At 50.5% G+C, this 22,054-nt stretch overlaps 1 protein-coding gene across 6 annotated transcripts in view; it reads right to left on the bottom strand.

Moving 5' to 3' along the window:
• LHPP (phospholysine phosphohistidine inorganic pyrophosphate phosphatase) overlaps nucleotides 1-22,054 on the bottom strand; it is a 90,736-nt gene that overhangs the window by 34,137 nt on the left and 34,545 nt on the right. Inside the window, exon 7 of one of the 6 annotated variants that reach the window (XM_055720523.1) lies at nucleotides 6,031-6,477. The exons of the other annotated variants lie outside the window; for them this stretch is intronic. Within the exon in view, the coding sequence (XP_055576498.1) occupies nucleotides 6,450-6,477 (28 nt within the window). The 3' untranslated portion in view covers nucleotides 6,031-6,449. Of the gene's footprint in view, nucleotides 1-6,030; nucleotides 6,478-22,054 lie in introns of those variants that run through there. 6 annotated transcript variants of the gene reach the window in all.

Here is a 22,054-nt window from a genome sequence, read left to right as displayed (position 1 = left end):
CTGCCTCCAACACATGACGGAGGTGTGCAACTTGTTGTAACAAGTCTGACAGTACAAACTCTTGGGGTCTTGGTGCCACAGCAGTGAAAACCCACACACACCCACAATCATGCCGGTATGTCTTCCTCCAGACTTTGATACAGCAACTTACCGGTATCTTTATGACCGCTCAAGTCACCTCTCTCAACCCAAGTCACTGCCTGAACGGGGAGCCTGGGATCAGCAGAGCCCCTGCCACCGCTGCACCGCTGCTGAGCCCTGCCACAGCAGTGCCATGGCGTCTGTGAGTTCCAGGGTAACTTCATTTCAGACAGCCTTAACTGGTCATGTTAACAGTTAGTAACTGGTGTTTACCCAGTATATCAAGTCCCCGATACCATGCTTACCTGGCTGTGCCCTGCATTAAAAGAGGGAGGAGACTTCACACTAGAATTTGGAAGTTGATTTAAAAATCCTCCTTGCCTGATGTGCAAGTCCATGGTATGAGTTTACGAGCAAGGCAGAGAGGGTTTGAGGCAGAGGGTGAGGGCTGCATTGCAACCATTGCCTCTGTGAAGAGATACCCAACTGAGTAGAGAGGAGATAGCACTGGGGGGAATACTGCAGGGAGTAAACCTAATTATGTGCCTATTAGGTTGCCAAGAGCTGGAGGGACAGAAGATGCTATAAGGTGAACACATTAGCATAAGACAACATCACTCATGCTGACAGCCCCAAAAAGGAGAGAGCCTGTAGCCAGAAGAAGCCACATCCAAACAACTAAAAACCCTGCAAATCCATTGTGAAATAAAGATGAAGTCAAGGAGAAAATGATTCAACCTAATTCAAGGACGAAGACAGGACTTGACGACAGCACCAGTCAGAAGCAGAAGTGCCCAGCATCTGTTAGGAAGAACAGACAAAAAATCCAGCTGCTCCATCAGAGAGGCACAGGTCTGTAATGCCCCACGCAGAGGTCCCCTCCCTGCCAGCGCTATGACTCTGAAATGCAATGGCCAGGGCTGGAGGGAGACAGCATGGAAGCTGTCGATGGGAGGCACATCTGGGGACAGGCTGGGCACACCATCGCCGCAGGGGTGGGAGGAAGGCTGGGAGTGCGGCTACAAAGCAGGCACTGCTCTGCCTGGTAACGGAGAAAATAAATGCACCGAAGACCTGAAGCAAGAGAAAGCTGCAAGGAGTTTCTACTTCGCATCCAGCGCTGCTGCCACTGAAATCGTCCAAATCCCAGCACGGCAGCCCCAGCGCCAGAGGCCGCGTCGGGGGGCTGTACTCAGGCATGTGTGCACCCATCCGAGGCAACCTCACTCCGGCATCACCCCTCTGCTCGCCACGGCACCTGCAAACAACCTCCTGCAGGCAACACAAAAGGCAATTCTACTTGTTCAGCTTAACAACGAAGCTACCTTCAACTCCTCCCTTTGCCGGGCTCATTCGCTTCTGGGATGTAAGAGGGGAAGCCTCAAACGCATGTGAGCCCCTACTTCTGTGTACACAAATACTGCCAAGTAACTCGTGCAAGAACTGGGAAGTCTGCAGGCACACGATCGCAAGAGCACGCTGCAGCTAAACAACCTGAGCAGAAGTGATATGATTTACTGAGAAAACTAAGCTATATGTTCCTTCAAAAGCCGCAGATTTTGCTCCTGAGGTTTCTGCGCAATAAATCCCATTAGCGATAGGATTTACATGTTGAGATGAGGAGAGGTAAAGCAGGGTTAAGAGAAAGATAACACAGATGCTACTTCACCAGCCCCAGCTAATTTTCACACAATTCTGGTTTTAGATAAAGAGCCTTCCATCGGTTTTTGTACAAGAACAGCAATGCAGACTATTCAAAGGGCGATAACACACCACTCTCATGGCCAAAGCCACCAGCCTTCTGAACGTGCATCCTCAGGGAGCACAGCAGGGAGCGGGGATGTGCGTTCAACAACTCAGCTACCAGGCTCCATCTCTTCCCCGAGACCTTTCTCAGCTCCTGCTTTGGGGCAGACAATAGGACAAAATTATTTCGAGTGACTTGCTAATTGCATTTTGTACTATCAATGGATTATGTGCAGAACCAAGCAGGAGCAGACAGATTTATTCTGTATTATGGCTATTTCAGGGAGTTACAGTGAACACCGAACCCCCCACAGATTCAGTAAGGGACAACATTAAGGCTTTGTTACAGCTGAGCAAATGCTTAAGAGCTTCACTGAAAACAGATGAGCTGAAAAAACCTTAAAGTGTTTAACAGACCTGCAGCAGCCACGGATGGCTGTTTTCACAGCCCCATAAAATAGATACTGAAAAAAAGAACAAGAAAAACAAAACAAAGGAAATCCACTTTAGCTGAGATAAACTGCACCTGGGCACACGTACACACCCAAAAAAGCAACAAGAGGCATCTCACAAGCTATAATGAGCTCCTCTTTCCCAAGACTGTCAGGTATGATCATCTGTGAAACAGGAATGTGAGCCGATGCTTCTTTTACCAAAACAATGAAACTAAACGTTATTTTTGAAAAGTTTATTTGAAGCTAAGTAAGGAGGATAACCCCAGCCCCTTACAACAAACCTCTGACATCTTATAATGCGTGCCAGAAGGGAGGTGTAACCTCTGAGCACAGCTCAGTCCTCCAGCATCCCTGTGTTCTCGACACTCCATCATGAACCGCCTGGCTCTGAACCACCACTCGCCCCTCGCTGCACTCCTCTGGCACAGCTACAGAGGAAAGGTTTGTGTAAATCTTTGCAAAATCTGAAACGGAAATGAGGTTGCTTGAATGAGCTTGTAAAGCAGCATCCTCTGGGTCTCAGAGCTCCAGCCAGGTAATATGCTGCCTTCACTGAAACAAGCAGGTGAATTTTTCAGACTTTCCCCCAAACGAATGGTCAAGTCTATGCAAGACAAGAGGTGAGCCCTGTCAGTCCACGGGACAGCAGCCAAATCCTCTTGTGAGCCCAATAACAGACTCCCCTGTTGCCCTTATGTGGCCTCAGCACAAACCCAAGCCCTTCTGCCCTTTCTGCACATATGTATATATATATATATACATGAATGATGTGGAAACTAGATAAGGATAACTCAAAACGGAGCTGCTGCTGCTCAGCTTCCCTGTGGTTTTGCAGAGCATGGGCTCCTTTGAGCTCTTCCCATCAGACAGACTTCGTCCTGTGTCGGGACAAGGCTTCCCCCCCAGCAACGGAGATGATCCCCCTCTCCCTGCCCCCAGCCCTCTGGAAACCAGAATGCAGGATTTGGTTGCATGACTATAAATGGTGAATTGCATAGGCCAGGAAGGATTATTTATTTATTCATTCATTCCTCAGCACATGCAAAGCCAAATTCTGCCTGTCTCCTGGGACTATGTGCGAGAGCTAAGGGCTGCGGACCGGTCGCTGGGGTGAAGTCCCCAGGTATTGTCAAGTGCGTCATTTTATTGTGCAAATAAATCTTCCTGAAGCTACAAATGAGGAATACATTTGGGACAGAGGCTTTATCACTGCACAGCAGCATTCTGAAAGCATGCCCACCTGTCCCTTCTCAAGAAAAAATAACTAATAGTGGGTCTTCAGGTGCCTGCCAAACCTTTATGTACCACTTTATAAAGTGACACCCAGGGAGGTCCCTCTTACCTCCCCCTTCAAGCACTCTTTTCCGCTTTTCAGCTCTTGTAACCAAGGGTAACACCTGAATGGTCCCGGGCACTCTGATCTGTTCTTGGAAAGCATCAGGTTGGTTTTCTTTCAACTTCATTCCTCTGTTCTCCCTTCTCCCCGCCATGCCTGTTCATCAAGCTCAGCTCACCTCATTCCCTGGGAACAGGATAGCTAGTAATGAGGTGACTGGCACCTTTCAACATTTTTCCCTGGGAAGGACACTCCTCCCGGACACTGCAGCAATGTGTGACACTGGGCAGCACTGCGGTGCCATCTCACTTGGAGAACACAGTCCAGCTTTGCACTTGTGAAAGGGGTTTAGCCGCTGGTGTTGGTGGATTTGCACCCACCTACATCCTGGGCTAAGTCTGTGCCTTAAAAGTCATGTGCTAAATTTGTAATGCTTCCCTCCCCCACCCCTCTGCAGTACGGGTGTTTAAGAGGAGCATCGCTGGGCTGCTCATCCCAGAGGATGCTGTTTGCTTCCCACCCCAGACAGAGGCCAGGGGTGCATATGGAGGCTCCTAGGTGGTCCTGGCCCTGGTGGGCATCAGCTTGACAGCCCCTTGCAGCCTCAAAGGTCCCCCAGAGCACCAGCACCCACTGAAAGACGCGGCCAGTGCCGAGACCGTTTCTAGCAGCGCAATGTGACCGCCCCACAGCAGCACCCACTGGCCTGCCTGAGCTTTGTTTGCCATCTCAAAGCCCTCACGAGGGCTTAATCCTGTTTTTAGATCTAATCCATTAAACAAATGCGTTATCCCTACACAGATTTGCTTTTTTTACTGAGCTCCAGCAAAACTCTGTGTCAAGTCTCTCTGTCAGACAAGATTTTTGCAGTGGCCTGGCTGTGAGCACAGATCTTGGCAAAAAACTGCCTGGGACAGACAAACCCTCTGTCCTCCAGCATGCCTGCACGTAGGCTTGGCAACTCACCCCAGGAAACACACCCAAAAAATGACATTTTGTGCTTCTCCTGAACAGCATGACCATGCTCTCCAAGCCCTGAATGGTGCAGGAGGCACTACGAGCCGCTGCCGTGCAGCACTGCTCTCCTGCACAGCCACCAGACCCTCTCCAGGATATGTAGCACCGCCACATGATTTTCTGTCCTGGAGTCCCTTGTTATCTCCCCAGGGTGAGAAACTGCAACAGCACTCATAGCTATGCAAAAGCCTGGTCTTTACCCATGGCCTGATCAAAATAAAAAGGGAAGACAGTCTGCTGAGAGTCTTCTTCTGTCTTCTCAAAGCAGAAGTCTCCAGGATCCTTGCAAGCTAAGGACTCACCCCAGTCCCTTCTCCACTGTGCTTCCAGCTCAGGTTCAGCCCTCACTGCAAATGCCCCCGTCAGTCAGGAACGGGCCAGAGTTCAGCAACAGGAACAGCATCCTCAGCTTCACACCCACTAACGCCTGAGCACGGCACGGCAGGAGCGCGATGTTGGCCCCCCCCGGGCTGAAGGGCACAGCCCCACTCGGGGTGCAGGGGCACGCGGGCTGTGCTTGGGGCACGGGAGGTGCTGGCAGAGATGGCAAGCCCCCTGCCCAACTGCCTTTTCTGGGTGCTGAACCCCCGTACTATACCTCTCCTCACTTTCCCTGCATCTGTCTTGGGAGAGCCAAGCAAAGCTCTGCACCCTTCCCTGCAGGCGATGCTTGCCTTTAGCCAAGCTGCTGTCCCCACCCAGTAACTCGTACAGCATTTCTTTGCCTTCACCTTGATCCAGGTTCAAATCAGCTGTCAAAATACCGAGAGGTTTGGTTCCAGTTCCAGGACAGAACCCCCAAATCCTTGGCACCGCTTTGCAGACCGAGCTCTGCACCGTTCTGCCATCGGTCCTGGACAAGGTCCCGCAGGAGGATGCGCGCTCCCCTCTGCAGCAGCCTGCCAGCACTGCTGCCTGCCGGGGGGGGGGGGGTAATAACCTGAAAAAACTGAAATAACACAAAAACGGAGTGATTCTGTGCTCTGCAGGACAACGGCCCAACGCTTCTTAAATAAAAGTCCTCGAGTTACAAAAGCATCCTGCAATTCCACAGACTTTTACAGCGAGAGCTCCAGCTGCAGGGTACCACGGTGCACCCCAAGAGCTGCGCGCCCACGGACGCCAGCACTGCCTGCCACGCTGCTGGGACCCCAGCTGCCGGCCTGGGACTGCCTCCTTCGGATGTCACACAACGGGCCAAATCCTGTCTGCCGCCACCTGAAGGCAAGGGTGCTGTGAGCAGGTGAGGACCAAAGAGTCAGGCTCAAGGTATATATGCTATCTACAGGCTAGAAAAGAAGGGAAAGTAATTTTTTTTATTATTATTTTCAACTTACAAATAGAGCAGAAGACGAACTCAGCAGGAAGAAATTCCAGCACTTTCCTTTTAATTGAAAATAGATCCATAAAATCCTGCTAAGTCTATTGGCTAATGCAAGCACTGGGGGGCAGCTTAAATACACTTCCCAAGGGCAGGGTACGTTACGTTCATTACATTTAAAAGTCACTGGGGTCTAAGTTTAAAAATAAAAACTACACATACGTTCCCTCCCCCCAGACTTCACCGAGTACCCACCCGCTCCTCCTGACCGCCTGCTAACACAGGAAACCCGGTTTTGGAAATGCTCCCAAAGAGAACAGAAGTAATGGTGAGTCAGTGATCAGATTTTCAAATGTGATGTGTCGGTGATCAGATTTTCAAATGTGATGTGTCAGCTCTGGCATAGTGGAGAGTCCTGGTGTGCTAAACCTGCTGATCACAGGAATTCCTACAGGTGGGAGTTGAGAAGAGGGATTTCTTCACATCCAGTAGATCAATGACCTTCAACAGTTATCAGGTCTCTTCACGGTTTAGAAAGAAAGAAAGAAAAAGGAGATGCCTTTAATTAAATGCCTTTAATCTTCCTACTACACAGGGCACTGCATAGCAAAATTATATGTATGTATCAAAAGTAAACTAAATTCAGACATCAAAAACCGCACCTGAAGGTCTGTAATAATTTTTTATCCACGCCTTTTCAATGCATTTTTCAGCCATGAGATGCCAGCGCATGGCAGGGAGCAGCCGTCACCAGTCCCCACTGCCAGCTGGAAAGCTGGGCCCCACCATGACATAGGACATGAGTCATGTCACTTCACGCTGAAGCAAAACAAAAGCAATGGGAAACTTGCTTTCTTTAAGGCTCAGCTGCTTTAAGGAGCTTGCTTTTTTTAAGGAATGTCTGCTCCAGCGATGTTGGGAAATGGGGAATGGGTCTGTGGGGAAACAGCCTTCCCCAGGCAGGGACAGAGGAACTCGCTGTCTTTGATGCCATCTACTGGGAAGGTGCCTCCATGACCTGGGACCTGCTGCTCTGCTGGAGACCACAACATGACGGTTTGCTCCGACGGGGAGTTGGATGCTGCAAGCGGGATGCAGGCTCGAAAAGGCTGCCCAGCCGAAGTGATGCTCTTTGGGATCCACAGATGCAGCGGGACTTGCACCAGCACAGCCCAGGTTTGTAGAAACATGCTGTACTGGTCCTGCAAGCCTGCCGATGTCCAGAAAACCAGCAGGAAGGCAGAGCCCAGGGAATGAGCACTGCCGTGGGAAAGGAGGGCAAGGAAGAGGCTGTAAGGTTTGACCTACGGGAGGTTATGGCCCTCCTAGGAGGGGAGAGGAGGGACCGAGCAGCCATTTGGGGCGGGAAGGGTTCCTCCGCCCCCAGCCACAACAGCCAGCGCAGGCACTAGTCTCCGAAATCAGACAATGTTGGGCTGTTGCCTGTAAATGACCACAGAAACAAGATTTGGATGGTATGTCTGGAGTCCCAGAGGATGGACCAACCTTCAAGTCCCTCCACAGCACCAAGTTTCCCTCCCCACCCGGCTGCCTTTCAGTGCAGCAGACGGGCTGGTTACAGGAAAAGAAGGCTCATTCACCTGCTTATTTCACATTACAACATTTCCGATGCTGACGCCATTTCCCCCCAACATGCTGGTCAGATGCCACGCTGCAACAGCCCTGGCACTGTCTGCAGTACCCACATTACTGGAGGATGCTGGATGAAAACACTGCAAGACAGAGAAACAACACTGCCACGCTTTTTTGAGTCCTGGCTATTTCAGGAAGGTGTTAAACACCATATTTAATCTCCTGAAGGGGTTATTCAGGGGGAGGTTGTACATTTCCTTTAGGAATCCCAGCAGATGAGACCAAGATTGGCCCAGGGCTATTTTTTTTTTTTTTCCTCTCCTGGCAATTATGATTTGCAGATAGGAAATCCCTGCCAAGTGCCCCAACTACAGGGCATGTGCTGGCTCTGGATGTGGAGCCAGCACTGACTTGGAAAGCAGGCACAGCAGTCTCAGTATAAAGGACACTTCTCCCACACTGTCTTCTGAAATGAGCTGGACAATACAGTGACAGCCACGCAGCTTTCTGGAGACAGTGGCCTGTCTTCTCTGCAAGAGTCTGGCCACTCTAGGGAGTATTATATCCTGCCCCGAGTCTTCCTGTGGTTTTATAGTCACATAGTGCTGTGCCTTTGGAAACATCCTCTTTCCTCTTGCTGTACAAAAGATCCATAAAATAAGGAGAGGAAAAGAACTATCTACCCAGGGGAAGCAGTAAAAGTGATGGCAAACAACACGCGGTTGGTATGCAAACTGCAAACTCAGAACAGATAAACCGAATAAATAAACTTTTCTCGAATCTCCTGTCATTACTCAAAACTTCCCTGTTACTTGTAAGGACGGCAGGCTGAACAAGGCAGAGGAGAAGCCTAAGCTAACAGCGGGTCTTCATATTTCCATGTCAACTTCATCTCCAGTCCAATAAATACACAGTCCAAGCAGCTGGCCCGCGCATTACCGTGCCAATAGGTTGTTCGTTATCACTATTTGTTGCTTGTGCACAGCTTGGACATACAGCAGAACCAAGAGTTTTCACAGGGAGTAACAAACACGCCTGAGAAACTCACTTATTTGGAAATAAAACGCTTTGAAACAACACAGACCCTTAGGAACCCCTTTGGGATTTGTGTGACCGGAGTAACTCCAAAGCCAGGACCCACCTCCACGAAGGACAACCCATTGCTGGGGGGGGGTGTTGCTCTGCAGGCTGGAGAGCAGCTCTCTGCCCCGTGCTCCCGAAGGGACATCACAGGGCAGAGTCCCCGGGGCAGCTGCAGGAGCCCACCAGGACCCCCAGCATGTCCACGCTCCTGCCCAGTCCCAGGCTTCAGCAGGGACCCGCAGTGAGCAGGGCTGAAGAACAGCCTCATCGCATGCAACTGCCTCTTCTTGCTCCCAGCACATAACGAAGCACAAGAAGAAAGCAAGGCAGACACACAGATAAAGAAAGAAAGAAAAACAGACAGGAATCTGGGGTGAAGAGACAGAGAAGGGAAAAAAAAAAAATGAGGAAAATGAAAAGATGAGCAAAGACTCCATGACCTGAGATGGAGTAAGGGGAGGAGGTGACTGAGTTCGAAAAAAAAAGGCAAATTCAGTGTATTCTGCTCATGGGGCAACACATATCTTTGTTTAACAGGTTTTGCTGCCTCCAGCATTCCCTGGGCATCTGCCACAGAGATCTGGGCTGACTCTCCATACAAACAAGTGGGATTGATTAAATTCTATCACACTCTCAAGGATTTCTATAGGCATATGTCCTATACATTTGCAACACAGAGATCCGGCCAAATTCCCCACAGAGTAATTGCTATAGAAAACTGGTGTTTTACTGCCTGGTCAATCTTCTAGGAGTTTCCTATAAAGATAGGAGCTCCTGGATTTACCTGGCAACCAGCCACTTTCCAGATGATGGCCACCTGGGATCAAGTCGGTTTGCTAACCGGTCAAGACAGCGCTGAATACCGCCGCAGTCTGCGCTCAGCCAGCCCCAGCCGGACACCACACCGCAGCCCCAACACCCAATGCAGAAATACTCAGACAAGGCAGAAACGCTCTCGGTTGCTTTTCGTTCCCTGCCGCCTCCTGCCAGTTCAGCGGCTGGTCCATCAACGCCGCCTGCCAGGCTGCCTTGGAGGAGAGGAACGGCTGGTAATCAAGTCAGCACTGAAAAGGTCAGGCAGAAGTAGAAGGACGCTGCCAATTACCCTCGTGTTTAAGTCGTTTCACCTCTCCGCTGTTTGCCGTGCCCTTGCAGAGGGCTATGAGATGGGGCTTCTCTCCAGCCACTCTCATAGGACTGCAGACTTTTCCATGCAAAAACCATGGGTGCATGTGAGCTGGAGCACCGCAGCTTTTCTGCACGTTTTTCCTTGAGCACTGCTCTCTTGGATAAAACCCACCTGGCCATGTTTGTGGGTTTTGCTGGGATGTAGCAGGGCCCTGGAGCACAAGCTGGGCTGGTCTGGCACTCCACTTCAGCCCCAGATTCCTCTCCACCTACATAATGGTTTGGTTTGCTTTTCCCCCAAACCTCTCCCTACACCTTTTCCTCAAGCTTGCAACACAGCTTGATTCCTCAGGTAAAGTCAGGAGGGCCAACACAGGCTGTCACCAAGGCACTCGGGGTTACAGCATCCTGCACAGAAGAACCAGGCTTTTCCTGGGAAGGGATGCCTGCAGGATGTCCCCACACCATCCAAAGGGGACGGTGTGGGAACGGCTCAGCCATCAGCAGCAAGTAGGTCCCACTCAGCAACTTCAACCTGTGCAGCAGATGATCCATAAAGGGCAGAAGAAATACATGCGTGGGCACGGTGTCAGCATGAGAGAGGGGACTGAGGGCAAGTTTGTGACTGCCCTGGTTTGCCCAGAGCCACCCAGAGATGATTTCTGCCCCCAGGACAAGGGCGTACGATGGTGGGCACTGCCTAAGAGCCAGCAGCACGCCGGCGTCAGGAGGCAATGTGCTCGTGTGCACCTACTGAACCTGGCAGGAGCAGCAACCAGGCTGGGGCCGGGACAGAGGTCTCCACCCAGACCCCTCAACAACCAGGATCTGGGCTGCTGACAAACCCTGCTCCTCGAACCTCCCAACGCAGTCACCCTGCACGACAGTGCAGTGGCCCGCGGCCAGGCAGGGACAGTCGCTGGGATGACAGCGGGGACCTGAGCTGCAGGAACTGGGAGCTGCAAAGCTGTTTATCCATTCCCATCAGATCCAGTCGCTCCTTTCGATCCAGGAAGCATCTGTCTGGATGAAACGATGCTCTGCATTATTATTCAGCGTGGGTAAGTTTGAAGCGTTTACATGGCAAACTCCACCGCTTCCTTTTAATTGTCTTGTTCTTTTGGTAACAGGCTGTGCTTTGGCAGGGACAAAGCCCTTGAGAATGGCCATACTAGTACACAAGTGTGTGGGATAAGGGTGCCAGAAGAAGCAATTTTGAGCTAAATAATGTATGCTGCAGCTGGAACGGAGGGTCCAAGGCACTGACGGAAGGCAAGGAGGTTACTCCATCCCCCGCGCAACTATCCTATTTACCATCTCCTGTAACACACTTCCCAAACCTTTCCAAGAGCCTCTTCGAGCAAATTCTGAGAAACTTTGTGTTTACGCGACATGAAAACACTCTCCTGAGACACAGCACGAATATTGCCACAGCGTTTTTTGTAGCTGAAAGGGATCCCAGGTCAGGATCTCAAGAATGCCTCTGCCCCTTGTGACTGGGGTGTGCAATGTTTTAAAAGCAATAAAAAAACCAGGAAGAAAGCAATACATGCGGGAGCTGCAAGACCTTTTGCAGCTCTTCAGGAGTGATGGGAAAGTGACGGCTTCAGCCGGAGAGGAACCAGACCTGCACATGGCTCTCCAGCCTGACGAGCCTGCCACGTACAAACGGCATGCTCCCTCCCCTCGTCCACAGCCGCGCCGGAGCTGCTGCACAGCGGGCAGCACGAGCCAGCTGCAGTGCACTCCTAAACCTGCCTCCTGCTGCCAGACACCCAACGTGTATAATTTTTGCTGAGGCTTCAGCAGGAAACCGGTGAGATACAAAGACCTCAGGAAGCTGCTCTGACTTCCTAACACTCACGAGTGGCTGTCGGCTCTCACGTTCAATGACCTGCCTACAGAAGGGTTGAATGTGGAGCAGAGCTGGCACTAAGGGTACTGGCTCTGCCCTGGGCGGGTGTGGGGGGGTACATTTTGTGCTGCTGTCCCACTGTTTTCCCAAGCACATGCAAAGACGTCTTCCTTTGTTTTGCTCAGGCCAACCGCTTCACAGCTCCCAGGCTAAAAAGCACTGATGTTCCCTCACCAAGCACCAATCCCACACCATTCGATAGCTTACCCGAACGCTTCGGGACTTGGATGCATACAAAAATGTGACTCGGCCACCAAGGTGAGGGGCAGGCAGGGATGGCAGCATGGGAACTGGGAGCACGGGACTGTAAAGATACTGCTTTGACAACCAGGGCACTGAGGCTGCCTGATACACCCCCAAACACACGTTCAAACCCCTCATCCCCCTCCCTCCCCAATTACGTGACCCGTCTAGAGCCTGGGCCCTTCCCGGTGACAGTGCAGCAGGACAGTGACAATGCAGCCTCCTGCCCGTTCGTATAAGAAGGCGTAGTACCGAGCTGCCACGCCAGTTCAGACAGGCAGCCCGATCTAATTGTGTATTCCACTTTCAACAGTGGCCAGTTTCTGACAGCGGTTTAGGAAAATGTAGGAGATTTTATATTAGAATTTGTGCCCTGAAGGAAAATTGCCTTTTGAATTTTATTAGCAAGAATTTGGCTTGTGTCTTGAAACAAAGGTTTACAGTGCTACCGAGCCCCTTGGACTGAAACCCTGCCTCAGAAGGAGTCAAAGCAAATTTTCCTTCTGTCTTCTTTGGACCATTATTTTAATCTTTCAGGATTTGTTGTTTGGGGTTTTGTGTGTGCTTACAACAACCCTAAAATCCCACGGCGCTTTAGAGTTGAACGGGAAATCAAGGCTATGCGTTTCAACTCCTGCGAGGCACGCTGGCCTGGACAAGGTGCTTTCTTTCATGGTAAGAAAAGAGTAAATATTCAGCCAAAATGCAGCACAGCTCACAAACCCACAACTGCAGACAGGCCTAGCAATTATGAACTTGCTACAAAAAAGACCAGCAACAATTATTAAACTCCAGTCCAGGCGTTTTCCTCTAATATTAAATGATGGTAACAAAAGGGCTTCCAGGCCCATAGCTCTGCTCCTTCGCCTGCCTTCATTTTCACAGATTCTGCACAACCTCTCTTTTTCAGCAAAGCCTGTATTGTCCCAAAGGGATTGTCCTTGCTGTGCTGCTATCCCTGCTTCTAACAGAGGTTTTCAATTTCTATAAGGTGCTAGGATGGACAGGTGCTATCCGTGGCTTGTCAGAGGGAAACAGCCGTCGGCTCTCCTGTTCACACATGCGCTTGCTGCTATGACCTTCCCTGCACGGGGAATTTCTAAATACATAACGCCTCTCCTTACACGCAGGAAAAAAACCTGCAGATATGCTGGAAAGAGAAAAAATAGGCGGCTCCTGAAGAGGGCACAGAACGAGCTTTGTCCCCTTCCCCACGGCACCGACAGCTAAAGCTGCCTACGAAGGTCAGGTACTTCTTGCCTGCAAAGCAAGTGGAAGAATAGCGTTTTGACGGATTCTGGCTGATTTTCGGCCTGTGCCTCCCTGCGCTCCCATCTGCATTCCCAGTTCCCACGGCCTCTGAGCAGTGACAGTGAAAATAGCCAGAGCAGCCCAGGGGCTGCGCGGATGAACTCCCAAGTATTTAGATTACTAAACCGCATAAATCCAGTCGATCCTCTGCCGCAGGAAAGGGTTCGGGGTGTTAAATAAATAGACAGTAAATTTCAGTGGATTTGGTAAAATTAGGATTGTCATTACTTTTCCATTCCAAGAAGACTAATCTGGGTTATAATTATCCCAGCTACAGCCAGTCTTTTCAATAGCTCGTACACTGATAAATGAAGCATACGCTCTCACAAATGCCTCTCCTTCCCCTGATGTATGCAATGTGTTCCAGATGGATGGAGAAATCATTTTTTTTCTCTTACACTTGCTAAGTTATTTCCAGGCATCCAGTGGGCCAGAGCATCAGCAGGTGTAAATCAGCAGAGCTCTGCCGATTTACTCCACTCCTTATAGCGGGTGAGAATCCAGCCCTCTATTTCTAAACTTAAAATAACGTATTGCACATAAGTGGTCTTCCCTGAGCAATGTCCCGTAAATGAGCGCGGTACAAAAAAACCCCACCAGACAAACACAAAAGACGGTAATTGCACAAATCACTTTGGGCAGGCAATGCAGCGTGCCTGTCAGCTCCTGGAAAAAGCCACCTTAATTAGGCTGATTTAAATGCAGACAGGTTTTTTTTCCCCTTTCAACTGAGGTCTTTGTACCCGCTTTGTAGAAACAGGAGTTGGCCTCCGAGTCCTCAGCCAAAACCTGTCCTTTCGCTCCACTAATGAGAGCCAGGACAGAGGGAAGAGCAACCTCAGCAGAGCCTGTGTGAGCCAGCCCAAGGGAGACCGGCACCTCCGACGCCTGACGAAGGGAGACAGAGACGCTTTTGAGATGAAAAAGGTCAACGCCGCCCTGCGGAGGAACGGATTCTCCCTCTGCCCAGCCATGCCATTCCCCCGTGGTGCCAGGCTGTTCGCAGGGCACTGTGATTTCCCGAGTGCTGCCCGGGGCCAGCTGGGAGCCCATCTGCAGCAGGGCTGAGCCCACACAGATGCCCCCGCCGCAGCCGCGGGCGGTGTTTCCAACATATGTTTACACGTAATGCTCCAGAACTTTCAAGCGAAGCATTGTGAGTGACTGACCCTGTGGCCAGCGTTAGTTTTAACCTCTGTGCCTCTTGTCCATCTGCCCACAGTTAAGGCAGGATCTCAAAAGCTCTGCTCCAGAAATAAATGCGTTAATGTTTGTATTTAGCTGCCAGGAAGACAAGAGTAGAAAAACCCACATGGAAACCAACGATTGTCAAGGGGGAAAAGTTGCTCTGTAAGCTGCCCTACATATGAGGCCGTGTCTGCTCTGTGCAATGGAGAGATGAGGATTTGGTGTGGGGAAGGGGATGTGAGCATTTCATTAAGGACTGCTGCTCAGAGCGAACGCACGATATGGTCGAATTCATGCCGTAAAGATCCTGTATTTTAAAAGATGGTTATCTGAATATTATTTGGTGACTTGTGCTACATGCAGCAGCACTGGTCATCGCTGTGTGTCCACCAGTGCCTCTAGCCGCCATCTCACAGCCCTCAAACCCACTCCCTCTTCCCAAGTAAGTCACAGAATCATGGAATCACTTAGTTGGAAAAGACCTTTTAAGATCATCAGGTGTAACCGTTAACCCAGCACTGCCAAGTCTGCCGCTGAACCATTTCTGTAAGCACCGCCTCTGTGCATCTTTTAAACACCTCCAGGGCTGCTGACCCCACCACCCCCCTGGGCAGCCTGTGCCAGGGCTTGACCACCCTTTTGGTGAAGATATTTTTCCTAATATCCAAACTAAACCTCCCCTGGCGCAACTTGAGGCCATTTCTTCTTGTCCTGAAAGTCCTCTGCACCCACCTCCAATTCTGCACGTCAAACTACAGGGTGGCTATCTAGGGACGTGTTTTCAAAGAGATGCAGCTTTAAAAGCATATATGCATAAAAATACAGTTTTGTACAAAACTACTGTATCATGAAGCTCAGGGGCTGTGGAGAGCAGGGTGATCAGTCATGCCAAAAACTGCAGGAAGGGACTTTTCAAAGCAAAAGCCCATTTGCTTTGGTAGAAGCCAACTCCCCACCTCTCTACATAGTTTAAAGATGACAAGGAAGGCGAGTGTTTGCTAGAACATCTCAACCAGCAAGGAAAAATAAACAGCTTCATCTGCAAGAATAAAAGCCAGTTCTTCCAGTGTGTACCTTGCTTTCATTTATGTCAGCTCCATTAATGCCCTGTGAAATGATGGGTCTGTAGCGGAGCAGCTGACCTGCAGTGGGACTGGCATTCACCGCTGGCATACACAGGATTTATTCCAGCTGTTCAGGTTTAGGTCCCTGCCTTTCACACGGTTACTCCAGTTAGGCTGTACTTAACAAAAAGCATCAGGGATCAAAAGCTAAGAAGTTTCACGGCCTAGCTGCAAGCAGAGATTTGTCTTTCAGAGAGGCTTCAAGCTCTCATGTAAAAAATGGCTAAAACACAGAACGACTGTCCAAGCCCCTCTCCGGTCCATATATTCAACCCTAGCGTGGGAAGGGAACCCCATTCCTGACCCGGCCTGAGCTGCCATCTGCCTTCCAGGGGCTCGGTCGATGCCAATGAAACACCTTTGCAACCTCAGCCTGGCCATTTCCCAGCAGACAACCAGGAATATCCTCATGCTTAGTCAGACAAATCCTACGCAAAGGCTGATGAAGTGAAAAGCAGCTCATCTGCGCCTGGTGCTGCGGCAGGTGTCTATAAACTGGCTTGTCAGCAGGAAAAGTTTCACTGCTGTGATGCCCTAAAAGCACGGAAACCCCAAGAAGGGCTGGCACACCTGAACACTTTCCAAAGTCTCTAACCAAACCAATCTGTTTCATATCAGATTAGACACCGATATGGCAAAACTCCTCCTCTCTTTTCATTATCATTGTTGGTCCAAAATACCCAGCAGTACGCATGAAATCAGCCCTTGACATAGTGTTTACACGTTTTTTCAGCTTCATTTGGGACTCAGAGACCAAACATTGCCCACGGTTGTGCTTTAGGCATCTTTGCTGTAACAGCATTATAAATACATAATGAGAATTTAAAAAGCAGAAGGAAAACAGATAATGGAGACGCCCCGTCTAAACATCACACTTAGCTCTCACCGTCTGGAAAGAGCTACAAATTCCAGCATGCACTCATCAACACCGAGGTAAAGGTGTCCTCATTAGAAGAGCACAGGAGTCACCTGGCAGCATCCAGAGGAAAAAAGACATTAAGTTTCAGAGGAAAATTGCCTGCTGCATTTTTTGCACACTATCAATTTGAAAGGAGACAAACACCCTTAGCACAGAAGCACGAAGAACTGGGTTCAAGTGATTTGGATTTACAACAACAACAGCAAGGCCATCCATGCTACTTGAGTACAGAGTTGGATCAAATCCCTGAAGGTCAGCCTGGGCAAAGCTGCTTCCAAATGTCAGAGACCTGAAACCAAGGGAGGTCATTCAGTACCTGGCCATCTTGGGTGCTTCCATGGCCACCATGAGCAGTAGCCACGCACTTGCAAGTCTAAATCATGCAGACTCAACCCACAACCATGACTAGTATCACCAGCTATCACTGGGTAGGCTGATGGTCAGACCTTTGACTGCAGCTCAACACCTTTTAGCACATCTAAAAGGAAACAAAACTGTTGCATTTATGGGGCAAGCTCTGCCTGGATGGGACCTTTTTTGCTCCTATCATCTCCCCTCGAGTTACACACTGACAATGCTCCCAAAACCCTTCTCTGACATGCGGCACCGATCCTTCTACTCCATCTTTTCTTCCCCATTCCCTCGTTCCCCTGATTCACAGCCACAGGGAACGTGCCACCTGATTCTCCACTGACACATGCGTTTAGCACTCCTGCGGGGAAAGGAACGAATCTGGAAGCTTTTCCAGCTTCCCCTCTGGATGATGTCACCCTGGGAGGGTGCCAGCCTGGGTTACCAGTGGAAATCCCTCACTTCAGGGTCAGACACCCTCCTATTTTTAGGCTTGATTTCAGTGTCACGCAGCCAACAGCCGAGCTGAACAGTTCACGTTATTCAATGGCAAACGCCTGCCGGAGCTGGAACAAAGCTCGGCTTTGTGGCAGGTGAAGGGGCTCTGCAGCACAGGAGCCCCTTTTAAAGGCAGGCGGCAGCTGTTTCGCTCGGCACGGTGCTCCGGCAGTTCATGCCAAGATGAAAACCACGTCAAGCTCCCACCCTCCACAAACTGCAACTGTAAACCCAAAACCAGGGTCTGAATTTGATCTGGCACCGCGGAGCACTGCTAGCTGCACCCTGCCCCATGTAGCCCTCTGGAAATTCGCACAGCGAGAAACACATCCCCTCCAGTACAAACTGGGAACTGGCAGCGTCCCAAGGGGTGGGGAGGGGGATGGGGGAGAAGGGCCTTGTGGCTGCAGCGTGCAGGGTATTGTGCAGCCCACAGCCTGCGAGCTCACATACACCCGCTCAGCTCTCCCCAAATTCTCGTTAGTGCTGAAATAACTCTTCCCGTGAATTTCCCTACTTGCAGCACATGGATCAGCCAATGCCTGTGTTGTGCTTTGGCCATTTAAGCAAGTGATGCGCTGCTGCAGGTAGGGCTGGCCCCCACCAAGATCTGCCCGGTGTGCTTTAGGATGACAGGACTTACAGCTACAGGTGCCCAGCTCCCGCTGCGGAGGCAACCCAGGGACCAGCTCGGGTGTTTGTTTGCTCGGCTGCTGTTGGAAACGGGGCAGGCTGACTCGCAGCCCTTCTCCCTGCAGGAACGCAGCAGCACAGCCACATGCACTGCACAGCCAGGCTGCCCTCCGAGGGACAGGCTGCACAGCTCTGCGCACTGTGTCTGCTGTGTGCGCTGACAGCGGCCACAACGGGCTGGGAGTGAGTGGAAGCTGGCAGGGCAAACCTGACACTCCCTCCTCCCAGTACACCTCAGGGGGCACTCAAAGTGCAACTGGGAATGGAAAAGCAAGCGGAGCTGTGAAATAAAAGCATACACTGGCACAGGGAACATGCAAGAGACGTGGCCAAGAGCACCCTCTAAAATGACGAGCGAGTCCCTGAAAGCGCCAGAGAAATTATATTTACACAGGAAGGGGTCTACAGATCAGGAGCGGCACTTAGCAGAGTATTAGACCAGCTGCTGATGTGGGGCCATTTTAGACTTGGTCAGAGTGGAGTTAAGAAGAAAAGGAGAAAGCTTTTGAGAGGAGCTGTGGGTGCCTACAAAGGGCGACAGGGTGTGCAGCAGCTGCAGCCAGTGGCCAGTTCCCCAGCCCTGCTCCCCACGGCACTGAGACCCATCCCTGGTTTTAGATAAGCCTATGGCTCAAGTTTAAAGAATCAACACAGGATGCAGACCCCATACAACAGCCCCAGCCCTACAGGCTGAAAGAGCTTGTGTTCGGCAACCTGTGAGCATGCAGGGCTGAGGTGTAACCATACGCACTGCTGACAATGAAAACCACAGGCAAGGACGAATCGTCATCATTTCAGGGCAAAGTGTGAACATGAGTCACATCCCAGCACCAGCTGCAAGCTGTCCTCACCCCCAGCGAAAGGCACTGCCCAGCGCTGGCAGCACCGGGAGCGCTGCTCTTCACCCAAACCCCTTTTCTCACATCACACTTACTCCTGCCACAGCACTCACCGATGGAGCCACTGGAGTTTCCCAGCGCGTGCAGAAGACCTAAAGCTGGCACTGCCGGCTGCTTTCTTTCAAACTCTGGGCAAGCCACCTCGTGCCTCTCAAGGGGGATGAAAACCAGCCGCTGGCCCAAGCCCAGCAGGAGCAGCTGGGGGGGCAGCAGCGCCCATGCCTTGCGGCTGCTCCCTCGGCCTCAGCAGGCTGGCGGCTCCATTCCCACGCACCTCAGAGGACACCTCCCTCCGTCACCTCTGCATGCCTGCAGCAGGGTCCCCAGCAGGGCTCTGGAACCAGCCGCGATGGCTGGTGGTCCTCTGAGCACCCCACTCCCCTGTGACTGCGCGGCCATGTGCCCCAGCAGACGGCAAAACAAACAGGGCCCTGCTTGGGATCTCAAGAGCAGAAAACACACCAGGGACTAGGCAGCCACCCTGGCTTGTTGGTTAAACTCACTCTTCGAGGAAAAAACAAATGTCACTAGATATGCCTGCATCCACGGGCCACAAAGTGCAGCGTTAAAGCACAAATGCCCGGTTGTTTTGTGCATGCAGGGTGCCAGCACAAGGTACTGCCCCTGCACTGCGGCTGCTGAGCGTGTTGACACTGCGAGCGAGAGCCCAAGCCAGAAGATTAAATTTCAGATACCGAACCATTTGCTCCGAGGGCGTTACATCAGCAGCTGGGTTGGCCTGTGCCTCTCCTTGGCTTCTCTCTCCCTTTGAAAACGACGCTTTGCTTTGGTCTTATCGATCAGAGAGCTCTCCCCTTCCACCACACTCCCCGTGCTGCTGAGAGGACTCCGTGCACCAAGCTAGCCAGGATGACATTTAACTACAGGAAAAAAAAAATATGCAGAGGAGAGGAACCTGTGTTTTTAAAAAAGGAAATCTCTAGTGAAACCACAATTGTGTAGCTGTCCCAGCTGTGCCATTTCTGCAGCACATTTCAACACGCTCATTAGGATTTTTACGGAAATAAAGTAGTTAGTGATTGGTATGGTATTCATCAACGCTGTCAAATGCTGAACAAGCTAATACAGCTCAGCATTCTGCAAGTGACAAGTGTTGAGAAACACTGCTGCGCTCAGCCAGCTCCCAGGACTGCTTCGCTGTGGAATTTCTCCACTGCAGCCTTATGCTGGTGCTAAGAAAAGGGCCCTGAAGATAGAAATAAGCAAGGACCTGCTCCCTGTCCCGTCTCACAGCCTGCAGTGCTCGGCCTTGTACCAGGGAGGGAGGCCAGGGGTCCAGCAGGAGGTAGAGCTGGGCCTGTCCCACCCAGAGCCTGCGGGTCCCCTCAGAACGACAGCTCGGCTGCGGCCACGGGTGAATGCAGTGACAGCGGGTGCTGACGGGAGAGATGATGCTGATGAGAGAGATGAACACACTCTGTGGAAACCCTGGAAAGCCCCTGAGCTGCCTCCTTTCAGGCAGTTCTGGCACCACCACCTCAGCTCATGAATTATCTATCTGCAGAGAGGACAGAAAGGCAAAGGTGTTGGATACGCAGCTGCCAAGGGCTCTGGTGTCGCTCACGCAGGCGCACGACCATGTCAGGTGGAGGACGGCTGCCAGCCCAGGCTGAAAGACCATGTACTACCCAAACATCACAGCACCAGAGCAAAAGACAATGAAAGCAAAATGGTCATTAGCTTTGGATGCTTTTCAGAGAGGGTCTGGAAGCGGTTTAGTGCCATACATCAAGCCCACCTGACCCACGTGCCCTCTCAGGTCCCACTGCCTCTTGCTTCTAGTAGCAGATACTGGTACCACCTCCTCCTCTTTCAGCCCTTTATTTATCAGCTTTAGAAGAGAAATGGAAACCTTTCAGACAGCTGTCTCTGCCAGTGCATGTGTTGTGTGGATGTCAAGCAAAAGGGGAAGCAAAACTGCAGCACAGGCTGATTCGGTCACTACCATCTTGATTTGCAAAATGCAAATCGCTTCCTTTCCTAGGTGTTTGAGATGTGACAGCTGATCAGGGCAGCACTGCTAAGGAAAAGTCAGTGCTTAGACAGGTAGAGAGCAGAACTGTCCAGGTTGCGGAGTGATACTACTCTTCCTCACTGGCCTGATACCTTCCTCCCTTATTTGTCCTTGCTCCTGCTCTCATCACAGACTGATCTCTTTTCTGATATTCAGGCCAATTTTTTCAGAACAGCACATGAGCATACATACAGCACCTAGCCTGGCTACATCCTGAGCCCACACTGCTTCCTCAAGGTTTATTATGGTACCAACGAATAAATTAACCTGCTCATAAACAAGCCCCAGAACTCCCATTTCTCTTTTAGACTGAAGATAATTAAATTTACACGTTAGCTATAATGTAGCAGAACCCCTTATTCCCCCTTGCTCCTTTCAGGTCTGTTTTAGCCCAGGTATGATCTGCATTTACAACAGAATAAAACACAACAGAACAGAACAGTCCAGTTGAAAGGGACCTACAATGATCATTCAGTCCAACTGGTATTTCTAATATCAAATACTTTACTGGAAAGTAAACACTTGGCTATGTTCAGTTAAGGAAACAGAAATACCCAAGACACACAAAAGATGATTCTTTAGGGTCAGAAGGTAAAATCTTCCGCTTCCCAAGTTCACCACTTGTAGTTTAACAGGAACATATTTCCAATGTAATTTGTTATTTTGCATTGCGATTGGCTACACCCTACGCTGCAAAGTGGATGGTTGGATTGTAGCACTGTCCTACAGCAGCGAGAACTTAAACCTTTTCATAGTCCACCATACCTAAAGCACCAGGTACTAAAACTGTAATTTCTGTGTCTGGACACTTGAATGTACTAGGAAAATTTAAGGCTGTCATCAGATGAGTATGCATATGCTAAGCTACTGCAATATTTACTCTGAACTTCCCCTCCAAAGCTGATTCAAAGATTACGGTAACCAAATCACGGTTGATAAATTGATAAACACACGTGAAGATCCTCACATGGACAGAGCAAACTGTGATTTGACTGTGCAATAAATGGTGAACAAGACTATGCCTTAGGATTGACTGCAATCAGCTATCATGCTAAAATGAAAACTGACTTACTGACACCAGGTTTTAATAAACATTGCCTAAGACGTCAACTAACGTG

This window comes from Falco cherrug, chromosome 9, assembly GCF_023634085.1.
Source record: "Falco cherrug isolate bFalChe1 chromosome 9, bFalChe1.pri, whole genome shotgun sequence".
Taxonomy (NCBI): domain Eukaryota; kingdom Metazoa; phylum Chordata; class Aves; order Falconiformes; family Falconidae; genus Falco; species Falco cherrug.
The sequence above is the reverse complement of the archived record's forward strand: the minus strand, read 5'-3'. Positions and strand labels throughout refer to the sequence as shown.